This window comes from Limulus polyphemus, unplaced genomic scaffold (assembly GCF_000517525.1).
Source record: "Limulus polyphemus unplaced genomic scaffold, Limulus_polyphemus-2.1.2 Scaffold928, whole genome shotgun sequence".
In the NCBI taxonomy this organism is placed as follows: domain Eukaryota; kingdom Metazoa; phylum Arthropoda; class Merostomata; order Xiphosura; family Limulidae; genus Limulus; species Limulus polyphemus.
Genome location: NW_013666538.1, coordinates 154,240 through 169,374, shown reverse-complemented (window position 1 = coordinate 169,374; position 15,135 = coordinate 154,240). Strand labels below are relative to the sequence as shown.

At 32.2% G+C, this 15,135-nt stretch overlaps 1 protein-coding gene across 1 annotated transcript in view; it reads left to right on the top strand.

Moving 5' to 3' along the window:
- LOC106461293 (DENN domain-containing protein 5B-like) overlaps positions 1–15,135 on the top strand; it is a 92,453-nt gene that overhangs the window by 63,502 nt on the left and 13,816 nt on the right. Inside the window, 7 exon segments of the mRNA XM_022388162.1 lie at positions 385–511; positions 2,610–2,738; positions 3,277–3,398; positions 4,645–4,790; positions 5,510–5,628; positions 7,741–7,838; positions 8,356–8,427. Of these exon segments, the coding sequence (XP_022243870.1) occupies positions 385–511; positions 2,610–2,738; positions 3,277–3,398; positions 4,645–4,790; positions 5,510–5,628; positions 7,741–7,838; positions 8,356–8,427 (813 nt within the window).

Genomic DNA, 15,135 nt, shown 5'->3' with positions numbered 1-15,135 from the left:
GACTTCTGTTGAACCTTGTTGTACATTGTAAAAGCCTGTGTCTTATGTTTGGTACATATATTGCCTTCAGTTGAACCTTGTACATTCTAAAAGCCTATGTCTTATATTTAGTACATATATTGACTTCTGTTGAACCTTGTTATACATTGTAAAAGTCTGTGTCTTATGTTTGGTACATATATTGACAAGAAAGAAATTGTTTTGTTTTTCTTATTATTCTCAAAATACTCATGTTGAATAAATGTTTCATGAAAATATTTTTATTTTTGGATCCTTGTGTGGAATTCATTGTTAACGTGTGTTTACCATAGAATTGTGTTAGACTTCAGTTTTTCAGAGTGGTTCTAGACATACACAATCTTAGAAGAAATAATTTTCCTACAGACATATCAACATTAGCATTGGAAGGAGATTCTCCAAGCCGTAGAGAGAACAAAGACAAAAGGAGGCCTAGAACTCCTGATCTTCCAGCACTTAAACCTCTCTCTATATCATTGGTATATGATGTCAAGTAAGTCTTCAGTTACTTGTATTAAAAGAGTAGACGTGATATTTTTTTATGTTTAACTTAATTACCAGAAAATTACAAGTATGTTACAGAAAAGCCATTTTGTTTTATAGCTCATTGAAACTGTTATTATTTAAGTATTTCATGAAAGAATGTTTGGCTTTTTTTTTATGAAGTCAAGATTTTTAAAAATCTCTTTATAGTTGTTAATTTTCTGATTTTTTTAGTCAAATTTTTTCTTATGTTTGTTGAAAATTTAAAATTAAGAAATGTTCCTTTTATTAGTTCACAGTATAATAATTAAATTAAATGAAATACTTTAACAAATAGTTGATTAATAATCAGAGAAATTAATTTTCAATATCCATAGATAAAAACATTATACCCAAATTAGGCTTTCTTTTTAGTTATAAAACTTCCCAAATTAATACCAAGTATTAGCAATAATGTACAGTACATACTACACACCTACAGAATATTTGGAAATGTACTGTGGTGCTATAGCAGATTTTGTAATAAGAATGGAATCCAAACTGTGGTTATCCTCACAGAATAAATTTGTGGACAAGTTGATGATGTTTCTACAGGCAGTTGGGAGCTTAAATATTTGCTTGATTTACTCTGTGAGAAGTAGAAAAATAATATATCAAGATATTCAGCTAACTTCTGCATGATGTACTATGTTAGGAGTATAAACATAACATTAAAACATTTAGCTGACATTTGCATGACACACTGTTAGGGTAAAAGAAGGACACATATGGCTGCAATTCTCTGCAATTCTACGTCAACTGTGTCTCCCACTTTGGGATTAAATTTGAGACTTGGTGATTCTGATATTAAGAAACCAGAGATTTATCATTTACACGTATAAAATTGTTTTCAAAGTCTTTTTTTGAGTTACGAGTAACGTATTTAATATATTTTTATCACAAATTAGTAAATGTAATTGACTCATTTTTCGGAAAACGTAGCTTAATGATATATGAAAACATGAACGTAATAACAGGAAGCATTTATTAGATGTTTTGGAATCGTCATAATTCCATCATCAGTAATCTGGGGGTATAAAACAATATTTGTAATTACAACAGAAATATACACATAAGAAATTTTAAAGTTTGAAGAGAAATTGAATGTCTTGTTTCTATATTGTGTTGATAGATAACAGAGTTGGGAGGGTTTGTAACCTTCCAGTTTTTATAGATATGCCCATGTGTTCACATGCTCGTAAATGTAGTTTTATAAGTCAAATGTTCTTAACAATTACTAATTTCTCTATTATGTAAATTTGAAACAGATATACATGACTAATTTTGCTTGTTTTATACAATTTACATTTTGAATATGTGTCTTTGCTTTGATTTCAGGCTGTTTGTTGCAATATTATATAATGTATCAAATATCTGACAGGCTTAAATATTAATGTCCAGTAATATCTGTTATATTACTTGAAATTGTTGTAGTTTTCCACTATAACGTTTTAATAGTTTTGTTTGCAGCATTTAACAAATATTTATTGATCAACTGAAAAGCTGTTGTAACAATGATATGATTAATCATTCACATAGGAGCCAAAGGGTACCAGTATATGTTTTGACTCTAAGGGAACTTTGATATAAACTTTATGCTATAATAATGTTTTTACATGTTTTTGTGTAATAAATATTATTTTATTCTTTCAAAAGTATCTTATTGACACCTTATTGATGCTGTACTTTGTTACTGACTGTATTATGCTTATTTTAGTAGTCTAGATTTCTAATCAAATTTCAGATTTATTTTTTTACCTATCTATTTTAAAAAAGGCCGAGTTTCTGGATGAGTTTCAGGTTTTTTTAACTCGTACGTTTTAATTCTTTAAAAACCAATTTTAATGATTTTTTTTTCACCCTTTATGTTTTATGTTACTTTAGAGGCAAAATTCTTTATTGTCAACTATAAGAAGGTACTAATTATATATTACCATGTTTTTAAAACCATGATACTGAATTAGCTTACTTTCCATAACTGTATTTTTTCCCTTGGTTTCTGTAAGAGGTATGTTATTTGTAATTTCATGGTTATTCTATGTCTCTAACTTGTGAACTTTGATGCTTAGAAATGTCCAAGCAATGACTGAAATAAAAACTGACATTGGGTATGCTAGAGCGTGGGTACGGTTGGCAATGGAAAAGAAGCTCCTTTCAAAACACTTGAAGAAGTTATTGTCCAATCAGGAATTACTCAGGTTTATTAAATATTTTCTATCTGTTTAGTAGAACATATGTATTGAGTTAGTCCTGTTTTAATTCTAGAATTTCATTGTAAAGTACTTTAAATGTGTTCTTTCTTGTACCTATGATGTTATATTTAAAGAATTTAGGAAATAGTTTAACATTTGAGAGAAGAGAGTAAGAGTGATAAAATTAACATATAGGAACAGTAGAGCAGTCATAATTTTCTCTGGCCATTTCTGTGTTATTCACCATCTAATTCTATAAGGTGTAATATAAGCTGATCATATGATATTTCTGCCTGTAGTTGATTGGATTATTTCCTTAGTCTCAGAACAAAAAAATGTTGGAAGATATCATATTTAAGATATGATCTTAGACAATGAAAAATCATAAAAATAATTAAATATTCACTCATTCCTTAGAATATTGGGGATTACCTTTTTCATTTTATTCAGTTAACATTTGTGCAGTTTTTCATAATGTCGTTAGTATTTGAGCAGCTAATTTAGAACACCGAATATTGTAGTTTGTAATACTTTGTTATTTCAGGAGCCTGTACAAACGATATGCTTTCTTACGTTGTGATGACGAGAAAGAACAGTTTCTTTATCACTTGCTCACACTGAATGCTGTAGATTATAAATCCTTTACTAACACTTTTACCTCTACTGGTAAGTGAACATATACATTAATTTCAGCACAATTTCAAAAACTTAACAGTTGTAAGATTATTTCATTTCACTTTCAAATAGTCATAGGTATGTTTTGAATAAGTTCTACTTGACAACATACCTATTGAAACTTTCATTTTTAGAGATGTGTGTGTGTGTGAGATTTAATGAAACTTGAATTACTTGATTTGGATATTTTGGGTTCTTCACATCAGCTGTGAATAGGTTGTAACTACAATATATACAGAATATTAAAACTGAATTTCTCAGTTCAAATCCTCTGTGTCATATGTAACTGGTTATTGCTAGACTTTAGTGATGCACAACTGAGTGACTAGTGATGATACAGTTGTCTCTAAGGCAAAACACAAATTATTTTGATTTTTAAGTTCAAATTTAACAGCCATCATACCTTTCTATTAAGATTCTTTACAAGTAGTGTATTGTTTCCAATAAACAGAAGGATATTATTATTGTTTGTGATCAATAACTGTTGCCTTTCGAAACAATGAAACCTTCCATCAGTGGAGATGTTCAGATTGGTATATCTTATTCTGTTCAGCACACAGAATATCTTGTATTATATATGCTGTTGCACATATTATCAGTTAATAAGATTTTTTGTAATAAATTTTAAACAAATGTTAAAGAGATTATGCAAAATTGGCCTTTTCCCCCTCGAAAATTTGTTGAAAAAAGTTCAGGTAACTTTAACAATAATGTATTACCTGAAAACACAAATAAATGCTTAAAATCACAAAAAAGGGAAATGAAAACATATGATCTACATTTTGAACAAGTGGCTTTCTTCAGGACCTAAAGAAAAGTGGGAAAGTAAGAGATTGTATTAATATATGTATAGAAATAAAGATCCACTTCATTGTTAGTAGACAGCCTTTAGGTACGTGAGATAGTTAACGAGTACTGAAGTATAGGTTACGGAAGAAATCTTAGAAACATTTAATTATATAAATTATTTCTGAGCATATGATGTTAACAATGACAAAGCTATAACAAAATTACTTGTCATATAGTTTTAAAGAAAATTTTATGTTACATGGTATAAACTGGAAGAAGCTTGGGGATTTTTTTTTCTCAAGAAAATGTTTCTTTATTTTCTTTTAATTGTAATTCCATTTCAAAGGAAATGCATATTACTCCAAACTACATTACCAGGAAACTGGAGAAACTTTGTTAGTTATACTTTAAAAATGTTTTAATACACAGTAATGAAATATTTTTTCAGTTATGCCTTATCGGGTGATAATCTTCCCAAGCCGAAAGATGAGTGGCTCCACTACCTCTGCAAATGCTTGGATCATTGTTTCTGGTACTTTAGGAGAAACAAGAATAATTGATTTGCCAAAACAAAGCCTGGAGATTGTCTTCCAAGTAAGACATTCTGCAACACTAGAGATGTGTAGTTAAGATTTTTATTTGAGAGGAGGGGGTTACATTAAAAAAATCTTGAAATTTTGTACTTTTAGTTCTTTTCCCTGCTAGTTTTTAATTGACTGTAGTAAAATTGAAATTTGATGTTAGTCTGTAGAATATGGTTTCTCTTTAATAGTATTATGAACATTATTTGAACTTTCATGGTTGTTTTTGCACTATATATATTTAAAAGGCTGACAGATTTGGCCTACATAAAATATTAAATGTATACTAGTTATGTAACTGCAATTTGCTTTAAACTAAAATGCACACTTTTTTTGGGAACTTTTTTACAGAAAACCTCAGATACTAGTTTTGGCATATTTGCATTAAACTTACTGTCTGTAAAACAGATTTGAAGATGAACCAAAATATAACTAACTTGGACAAAAAATCACATTTTGGAACTTGACACAAAGACTTCAATATAAGTTTTGGTACATTCATATGCCTTTTTCTGTTGGAAGATGTCGGAATGAGAAAAGAGGTCTGTTCCAGTGTGCATGTGATGTGATGAAATTTGATCCCATGTCCCATGTAGGATGCATGTGTTGAAAAAAAAAAGTTTGAAATGTTGACACTTGGTATGCTATTAATTACAAAGCTTTCAACAACTTTTTGTTTTCTTTTAATTAATATATGTGTAATTTTTTTATGTTGTTTTACAATTACTGCAGCATAAAAACCTAGGAATCCTCACAACAGTAAGAATTGGTCATGACAATACAGGAATATCTCCCAAGTGGATGGTAGAGCATGTTGTGGTTCGAAATGAGATTACAGGCCATGCTTACAAGCAAGTATCTCCAAGTTAAATTTCTGTTCTTTAAGTTTGGAGTAATATATTCTGAAATGCTTTGAACTTAATTAACTTTATGTTTAAATTCTAGAAAACATTGAAATAGACAACAGACAAGCTGATTGTATTTGGATGATGAATGCCAAAACCCTTGAATGTGTATTGTTAAATATCAAACATAAAAACAACTTTCACATTAGCTCTATGTTTCTAAGGGAGAGAAAGAAAGAGTAACAAGGGTAAATTTAATGACAAGAATATTTGTGAAACCTTTTGGCATACAAGGTGCAGTCTGAGAGAGCATATGATTTAAAAATTATACTTGTTCACATTTGTAAATAGAACTGTGGTATGTTTTGCTATTATATAATCTTTATACTTTTATTTAGCTTCATTTTGTGATTTTATGAGGGTAGTTCCTGTGTTTTAATACACTATTTCTAGCATTAATGAAAATACTCCACTTCACCCGATACTAGTAGGAATTATGTTCTTCACCTTTGCCAATTTTCACTATGGATTCAAACAAGATAGATAACTTCACCATGTACAATAATTCTATGGTCGTTTATCCTATTTTGAAATCATATGAGACTTAAATATCAAAACAGATTGTTAGATTCCTGCAAAAGTATAATAATGTGGATGACTGATCCAAATCCAGTCATGATGCTACATCTATGTTTTATCCAAATATTGTTTTAAAGGTTTATACTTAAATGCTGTTCATTCTTTAAGAGGGTTATTTATTGGCAGGGACTAATTTCCTCCAACTCTAAAGGTGATGGAGGTTATGTTTTAACCCCTGTGTGTGTGTTTGTTTGGGTGTTTGACAGCAAGATTTCTCAAACAGCTGAATAGATTTGGACAAAAGTTGGTATACATTTGAACTATGACCCAACTTAGAAGTGATTAGTTTTGAAGGGTCAAGGTCACAAAAATCCAAAAATTCCCTATCTGTTAACACGGGGACTGATTTTTCATCATATGTTTTCTCTATAACTCTGTCAAAATTATTGGATTTTGATGAAACTTGGTGGACTTATGTATAATATAATTCCACATTGTCCTGCCAAAAATGGTCCATAACAATGGACATATAGACAGATTTTCATATTTTTTGAGGGCTGAATATGATCAACACTGCATGGCAGAAGTATACACCCTACTGAGTGCCCTTTTAGTTGTATATGTAATTCTTAGTAGTTACATTAAGAAATTGAAAATTTATAAAGGGCTTCTCCCCCCCCCCCTATGTTATATGTGTACTTGTTGTTGGATTTAAGATTGAACAGTCTGTGAAAATTATATATATTTATATCTATTTAGATCAAAGGCTAATAAGCAATCATAATGTGCATTTGACACTTGAAACAATTCAGCAAAATATAACATCATTTTTTTTTCATTTGATTAGTTTAATCTTAATTTAAAAAATACCACTAAAATTTTCCTATATATACGAATAACAAAACACTGGAATATCAGACTATTCTGTTTTTACTCTCCTTTATTAATTTCTTCAACTGGTTTCATGACTTCAGAAGTCACTCAACATAAATAATCTAAATTAAATACATATATTCTCCAAATGTACAAACATATAATACATTTGTATAAATGAAGTATATTAAAAATGCTCAGAGTAAATAAACTTAGTTAAAATTTATCCAATATATTTTACTTTCTCTTGTTATTATAGAATGCAATTTATTTATTCCATAATTTCATACCTCTTACTTACTTTATTGTAAGGCATAGGGTGTGTTTTATATTTGTACATTTGGAAAGTATATGCATTTAATTTACATTATCTATGTTTAGTTGAAAAATGGTATTTGTATGTTTTTGTTATAGATACTTAGTAAACTATATCCCGAAGAGTGACCTTTGAAGTCATGAAACCAGTTGAAGAAATAAATAAAGGAGATAAAAAGTAGAATAGTCTGATGTTCTAGTGTTTTGTTATATATATATGTGTGTGTGTGTGTGTGTGTGTGTGTATGATGTATTATATTTATCCTGGTTATTTGAATGTTGTAGCTGATATCTGTTTGTTAATTTGATCTCACAAAAATGAATGTGTGTGTTGTTTTTCTTTCATATCAGGTTTCCATGTGGACGATGGCTTGGGAAAGGAGTTGATGATGGCAGCACCGAGCGTCTCCTAGTGGGAGAACTTGTTCCAGCTGATATAGATAATGAAGGTAAAAAAAGGTTGATTTTTAAAGTTATTTTGTACTTGATAACAGAAATTGGTTGTATTTTTCAGTCCCTATGTTTTACTGATATTATTTCTTTTTAATTTCAATATGAGGGTGTTAATTACATAAATTAAAACATTACAGATATATTCAGAGATCATTATTTATGTATCTAGGTCATAAATATTTAAATTGAAATTATGAATTTAAACCCCAATTTAGGTTCTTTTACCTTAAAATATCAAAAATAAAGTATATAAAAAATATATTTGCATTATAAAATAAAAGATACTAGAGCTTGTGCTCTTATTTTAGTAGATGTAAGTGAAAAGTGCATTCAGTTTGGTGCAGAGAAGTACACATTGTATTGTTGTGAATATATGAGAATTTTTAATCCATTTGAAGAAAGATTGTAAAAGTACAGAGACCATCATCCTTATACTTGTGAAAAAAAATCAATCTCCATGAAGTGTAATCTGGCTGAGATATAATAAGGAACTGAAAATATTCTTCTTTTCAGAATTAGCAGAAACTTGCAGAACACCACCCCGGTGTCGATCACCTAGTGTTCCAAGGAGGTCCAGTGAACCAAGTATGTGAATAAATATTTGCACATGACAATTTTCTTTTGGAAGCCTGGCATCTCATAGTATTAACTGCTAATAGGGGTGTGACACAGGATATTTAGGGGTACTTACTTTACATGGAGTGTAGTTATATTTATAAGTGGTGGAATTTTCAGAATTTTCTTTTTGTCATTCATTTAAGTGAATGATTGAAAACAGGTTCAGATTAAATATTTTTATTTATACACTTGTTTGGCAGTAATGTTTTACAATAGGTACTTAATTCTCCACCAGCAATTTTTAAGAGAGCATTAAATATTACATGTAAAACTAATGCATTCTCCATATATTTATTTGAATATTTTTATGCACACAGAATACTTCTTGTGTGTGTATAATGTGTACATCAGTTCTCAGTTTTAGAAAAACCAATCTTAAGATCTTATAGAAGAAAAATGTATTACTGAAACCAATAAGATAAAATAAAGAAAATGTGATTTATTAGTAGTATGGGATACAGGGGGGTGATAGGGTTAATCAAGATAATCAGTTCTAATGGGTGTATATTTCAGGAATAACATTGTTTACTGCGCATGACACAAGGTTTTAGTGTCTTACATTCAAAATTTTATTTAACTACTTTATGTTTGTTATACCAATTAGAATAGCATAAAATCTTAGCCAATAATCCATATATTAATAGTATACAAGTTTTAAGTTCTTAATTGTACAAGGCAATATTAAAAATAAATTCTGAATTTCCACTAGTGTGACCCATTTTCTCTTAGCATGTCATCATCCTTATTTTATCCACCACTCCTCGCAAAAGTACAAAATCAAACGTAAATTACTCTATAAAATCTTTATTGCTCAGACAAACCATAATTTTTGTAGCCTTCAATTTTGTTTCATTACAGAGCAATCAAATAGAAAATCAGACTCCTCCTGCCACACCCACCTGTCGCATCCTCTCTTTCATAATGCGTTGATAGTTCTCTCTTACATTTCAATATATATTATCTAGAACCAATAGAAAGTAAAGGTTTTGATCTATCAAATGATGTATAACATGTTCTGAACAGAATATCATTAATTTCACTCACAGTACAAGATTCATTCCCATGGGAAAGTTAATGACTATCTTGGATGAATTTGTAAAGGCTCTTGTTGCACGGTTAAAAAGGGGAATTTGTCTATATTTGTTATTAGTCTATATTCTTCGGTGCATTATTTAGTTAAATAAAAATTAAGTGCTTTACTATCATTACTATAAAAAATCAGACTTAGCTATCCTCGACCGTTGAGGGCAAGAAAAAAGAATATTGGGTATGTACTTTATTTCTTTTTTTTCATATTTATTCTTTTTTTATTATTATAAAAGTAATTAAAATCTAAAAATACAAATCTTTTTAAGTTATTTAAGACTAGATTAGATAAAATAAGCAATAATAATAATAATATAATTAAAATGGTTCATGAGGCATGCACGCGAGCAGCTAGTAGTAGCTCATGGGTAATGTAATTCGATAGTGTAACGTTAGCTGCATGTTCCCCAAGTGATTTACAACTTATAATGGCACAGACAGTAGTTAGACATGGTTCAAGGGGCAATAAAACAATAAAATTTCATTATAAATATATGTATACTGTTACAAACTTAGAGCTACTTAGGATCAATGAATGTAGTTTCATGTTAGAATTTGAAGTCATTCTAAAAAGGAAAAAAAAGGGTAATTTAGGTTTATTTAAATTTTTTTTTGGTGGTTACGAGGTTGGTCCCGTTTCGAAATAGGCTAGAGAAAATAACAGATAAACGATAAATAGTTACTGAAATAAATGTTTGAAATCCATTTAGGAAGTTTTAAGGATTACATTATGGAAATTTGAGATTTTTGAGATAAGGAAAAGTATTTTTAATTTTAACATGAAAATTACTTTGCACATGGACAATTCAAAACAAGTACTCAATATATTCATGAACAAATCTTTATTTTATTAAAAATACTTCACTAAAAAATATGATTTTTTTTGTATGCTAAAGTCTTGTAATGTTAACTGAAAGACTGCCAAATTTCGTGAAGATATACACACTAAAACGAGTACAAAAAGTTAATGTAATCAGTCAAATTGATCGAGCCCATGTTGAGAGAGTTAATAGATATACTCGATTACCTATGAGCATAAATTACATTGACTAATGTCACTAAAATGATCGATTAATTGAAATTATGATTAAACTGATAAATGTCATAAAAATAATCAACTAACTGAAACTTGTGTTTCTGATTATTACCTAAGTCTTGTGAGAATAATCAATTATTAGAATGTAAATGACTAAGGAACCTGAGGATTAAAAACTTTTCAAACTCCATAAGTGCCCAGCTCTAACGTCCATTACTTTTTTTTTACTTGAATATCTGTCACCCTTTGTAATGTTTTGTATATGACCCAATATCATGAACAAAGAAACAAGTTTGAAACTAGAGGTAAATGTTACAAAACATGAAGGTACGTTAGGTATTATGTCATCAGGGAGTGATGCAGCACATCCCAGATACTTGCCCAGTAGATCCATTTTTAATCCCCTTAAGGTGGATTCCTGTACATGGTGAAGGGACCTCCTAAGGAAGGTTCTGTCTCTTCAGTTTACCTCCTCTGGAATCCAAACATCCACCCATATGTTTGCTGTGCGTAGCATTCTGTGAAGGGGATGAGAGGATCCTGATGGTTGAAGGGTGTCATCCTGATGGGTGAGTTATATCAGGGGCACTTTGGCCTTGAATTCCTATAGATGGTGGCTTCTCAAGGGTCAGTCAGCTGGTCCTGTTGGGCTAGGGTCAACAAAGTGCCAATGTTGAGCATTCTCAGTGGGTGTTGTGGACATTACATCTGATGCTGGTGTTTGGGTATTTTGGGTATAGTGCTCACAAAACCATAGCATAGCTGCACTGTCCTTGTATCGCAGTGTAGTTGGTCCCCTTGTAGGGTTCCATGGAGGGTGGGGTTAGTGGACACCAAATATTCTCTATTTCTTATGGATCCCACACCAGTGACCCAAAAAAAAACATTGAAAAGCCATGTTGATTGGAAGTCTTCCATGTCTGGAAGACTGATTTGCAGTTGCCACCTTCGACTGTTCCTGGACCACATTTTTTAATTCATCATTCTATGTTTGAGAAACCTCTGCGACAAATGTCTTCCCCTTTTCATTCAGAAGGGATTAGATTAGTCAGTCATGAAGTTACATTTAGGGGACATCTTGGTGGAAACATCTACACCAAACCATAGCAAACACCTTCTGAAATTAAAAGTCATTGGGGACATATCTATTGAGGTTACTCCCCATGCTACTTTGAATTCCTTATGAAGAGTTATCATTGAGAGGAATTTAAAAAGCATCCCCGAGTCAGAGATCATCGCTGGTTTCTCTGCCAAGAACTTTCTGCTGTGTGAAGTATCTCCACTTGTAAAGGTGAATTATGCTGCAGCCTACCAATGTTCTTATACTGTTGTTTACATTGCCACATCCATCTGCCACTGTTAAGGCAGGTTATCTGAACTGTAAGGTATGCCCGTATATTCTTAACCCTTTCAAGTGTTTCCAGTTTCAGCATCAGTTGTGGTTCCCACCCCTCATACTTTTGTTCTTGACCTAAGTAGGTAGAGGAGAAAGAGGTACAATGTTTCTGTACTGTAAACAACATCTCTTTTCCTGAGGCCCAGAAGTTGTTGTCCCCTGGTCCATCAAGGACATGTGCTGCTACATTTTGTTCCACTGAAACATTGGTTGTGCAAACAGATCTTTCCGTGCCTCCAACAGTGTAGTTCTCTCATCATGTCAAGAGTCTTTTGCCCTCTATGGATGCAAGAGATGAAAAGTCTTTGTCCCCACTTTTGCATCCAGTAACTGTTTGGATCCCTCTCCTTCAGCCCCGAGGTGCAGAACCATTATTCAGTCATGCACTGTGTCTCTGAAGTTTTTTTCTGACAGAGATCTGCCCAGTTGGCCCATGGCACGTTCCATGGAGGTTGACAGACCTTTTTCTTCTAAAGAAAAACATCGTGGCTGCAAACAAAAGGGTTCTTCTCCTAGTTCTCCATCTCCTAAATACTTTGATATAGTGGAACTGTTGAGGTTTTGTTCTAATTTGGATGACATTAAGGCCTTGATCTATTTCTACCATCCTGTGTGTTTCTCGTTACAGGAAACATTCCTCAAACTTGCTGATGCTGTCACCTTTTGGCAGTTTTCTGTTTATCGGAATGACAGGTTGCGTGATGAATGGGTTCATGGAGATGTGGTGTTGCTGGTTGACTAGCACATACCCACCATGTCTGTGCCACTCAAAATGCCCTCGGAGGCTGTAGCCATCCATATCTCTGTGGGTCGTAACATCACTTTATATTCTCTTTACCTGTCACCAGGAGAGATCAAACTTTGATGATCTCATTGCCCAGTTGCTGTGTCCCTTCTTCATCTTGGCAGATTTTAATGGACATAATTCCCTCTGGGGTGGTGCTGTTATTGATGGGAGAGGTCATTCTATGAAACATCTGCTCTCAGATCATAGCCTTTCTCTATTCAGTACTGGTTCATTTACCTATTTTCATGCACCTAGTCAGCCTTTTACTGTTATTGATCTATATATTTGTTCACCTTCACTTTTTTCTCTTTTCCCGTCATTTTGTTACAGTCGCTACCACCAGACTCGTGTGCCATAGCAAGCTGACTGGTTCTCCTTCACCTTATTATGGAACTTGATCCTGCTGTCATTAGTCTTCCATCTATTAATGATTGCGTGAAGGCAGTAACTGATTGTATTATTCAAACGACTGTTTGTTCTATCCCCAAAACCTTGATGCATTTCCCATGGTATCCTCATCTGTGATGGACTACTGCCTGCCAGCAGGCATGGAAGGCTCAGAAACGGGCCTGGGATATCTTTCACAGGTTTCCCACTCTTTCCAACCACATTGCTTTCCAGCATGATCGTGTCCGTGCCTTGCTGGTCAGACAATGCCAGAAGGAATCTTGGATTAAGTTCACTACTAGCATCTCTTCTACCACCAGTTCTAAGTTGTCTGGGATAAAATTTTGAAGGTCAGTTGAAAGTATGCTTCCCATCCCCTTTCGGTCTTGTTCTCCAATGGACAGGAAATTGCTGATGTACAGGACATCTCTGATACTCTCTGGGAGTGCTTTTCCTACTTTTCCAGCACTTCTGTTTTTTCTCCTGCCTTCTTGGGCAGAAAGATCACCACTTTCCTTTTGGACAGATCATCTCTATGATTATGATCACCCATTTACACTGGTGGTTCTTAAACTTGCTCTTCATTGGTCTAGCAATACATTGGTTGGACCTGATGAAGTTCACTATGAGATGCTGCACCATCTCTCTCCTGCTTCTCTTGCTCTTCTTCTGGTTGTTCTTAACTGGATTTGGCAGGAGAATGTTTATAGCAATGTGAACAGTGGCACCATTTTAGACATGTTTTTTCTCAGGGTTTACCTCTGATGTTGGACAGTGTTATTGGCAATGGTGACACTGTCCAGCTTGTTTGTGTTTTTAGATTTTTGCAGGCCATAGGCCTTTTTAATTCTGTTTAAGTTTTTTACTTGATTTTTTGACATTGTTTATCTTTTTACCTTGATTTCTTTTACTTTTTGCTTTTATACCTGGATGTTTGGTGCAAATAGCCCTGTTGCTTTGTGCCAATAAACACCAAACATTTTGAATCCTTAAAGAAATGTTATAGAAATTCTTAAATTTTTTAGAAAATATAAACTACTGAAACTGGATATTTGAAACTTAAAATACTCCTACTTTTCTTACCTTGATCCACATGGGAAATTAAACTTAACTGCCTACATATTAACCCTTTTGCAATAGGAGCCCCTTCAAATGCTTTTCTGCACAAGTCACAGTGTTACATTCAAAATTTAATTAAACACCGCTATTATCAATGTATGTGAGTGAATTTGATATTATAGTGTGTGTTATGATTTGAAGTTTTATGTCTTTTATTACAAAATAAACCTTTAAAAACTACTTAAAACTTCAAATGTATTGTCAACGTGACCAACAAGCTATGAAATATCTCTACTTTGGCTCTCTGTATCTTCAATAATACAATGATAATAGAGTAGAGGCATGTCTAACCATTAAGATGCTTGCATTACCTCTTGACTAGTTCCTTTCAAAGTACTCTGAATGAATATAGTTAAAACAAGTAATAATTTTTTTCAACCCCTGACAGCTGCTATGCCCACCTTCAACAGATTTGTTTGAGCTTTATCCCTTCCTTGTAGATGTTACATACACGTGTATATAACAATTAGAAAGAGCTCATTTTACAGTATAAACTAACAACGGTTATTTTGAAATTGGTACCAACTATTCGTCACAGAGTACATGAAATTGACTACAGCATTGTTGGCTGCTTGATCAACTATAGCACTTACAGTTGTTTCTTACTTAAATATGTTAGAGATACAGTTTGAATTGTATTTAGGTCTTACTATTATATTTTAGTTAATTATGAATTAATTATGTTTTTAAAGGCATGATTAAAAGATTTAGATATTTTTTAAATATACATCATACTTTGTGTCCATTCTCAAGGCTTATATTATGTGCTGAATGAAAATTTTGCCAAAGGGTTGTGCATGTTTTCCAAAGAAATTGTAATGTGCCTCCAAGGCACCATTGACTTGTTTTGAGGTGAATAATAAG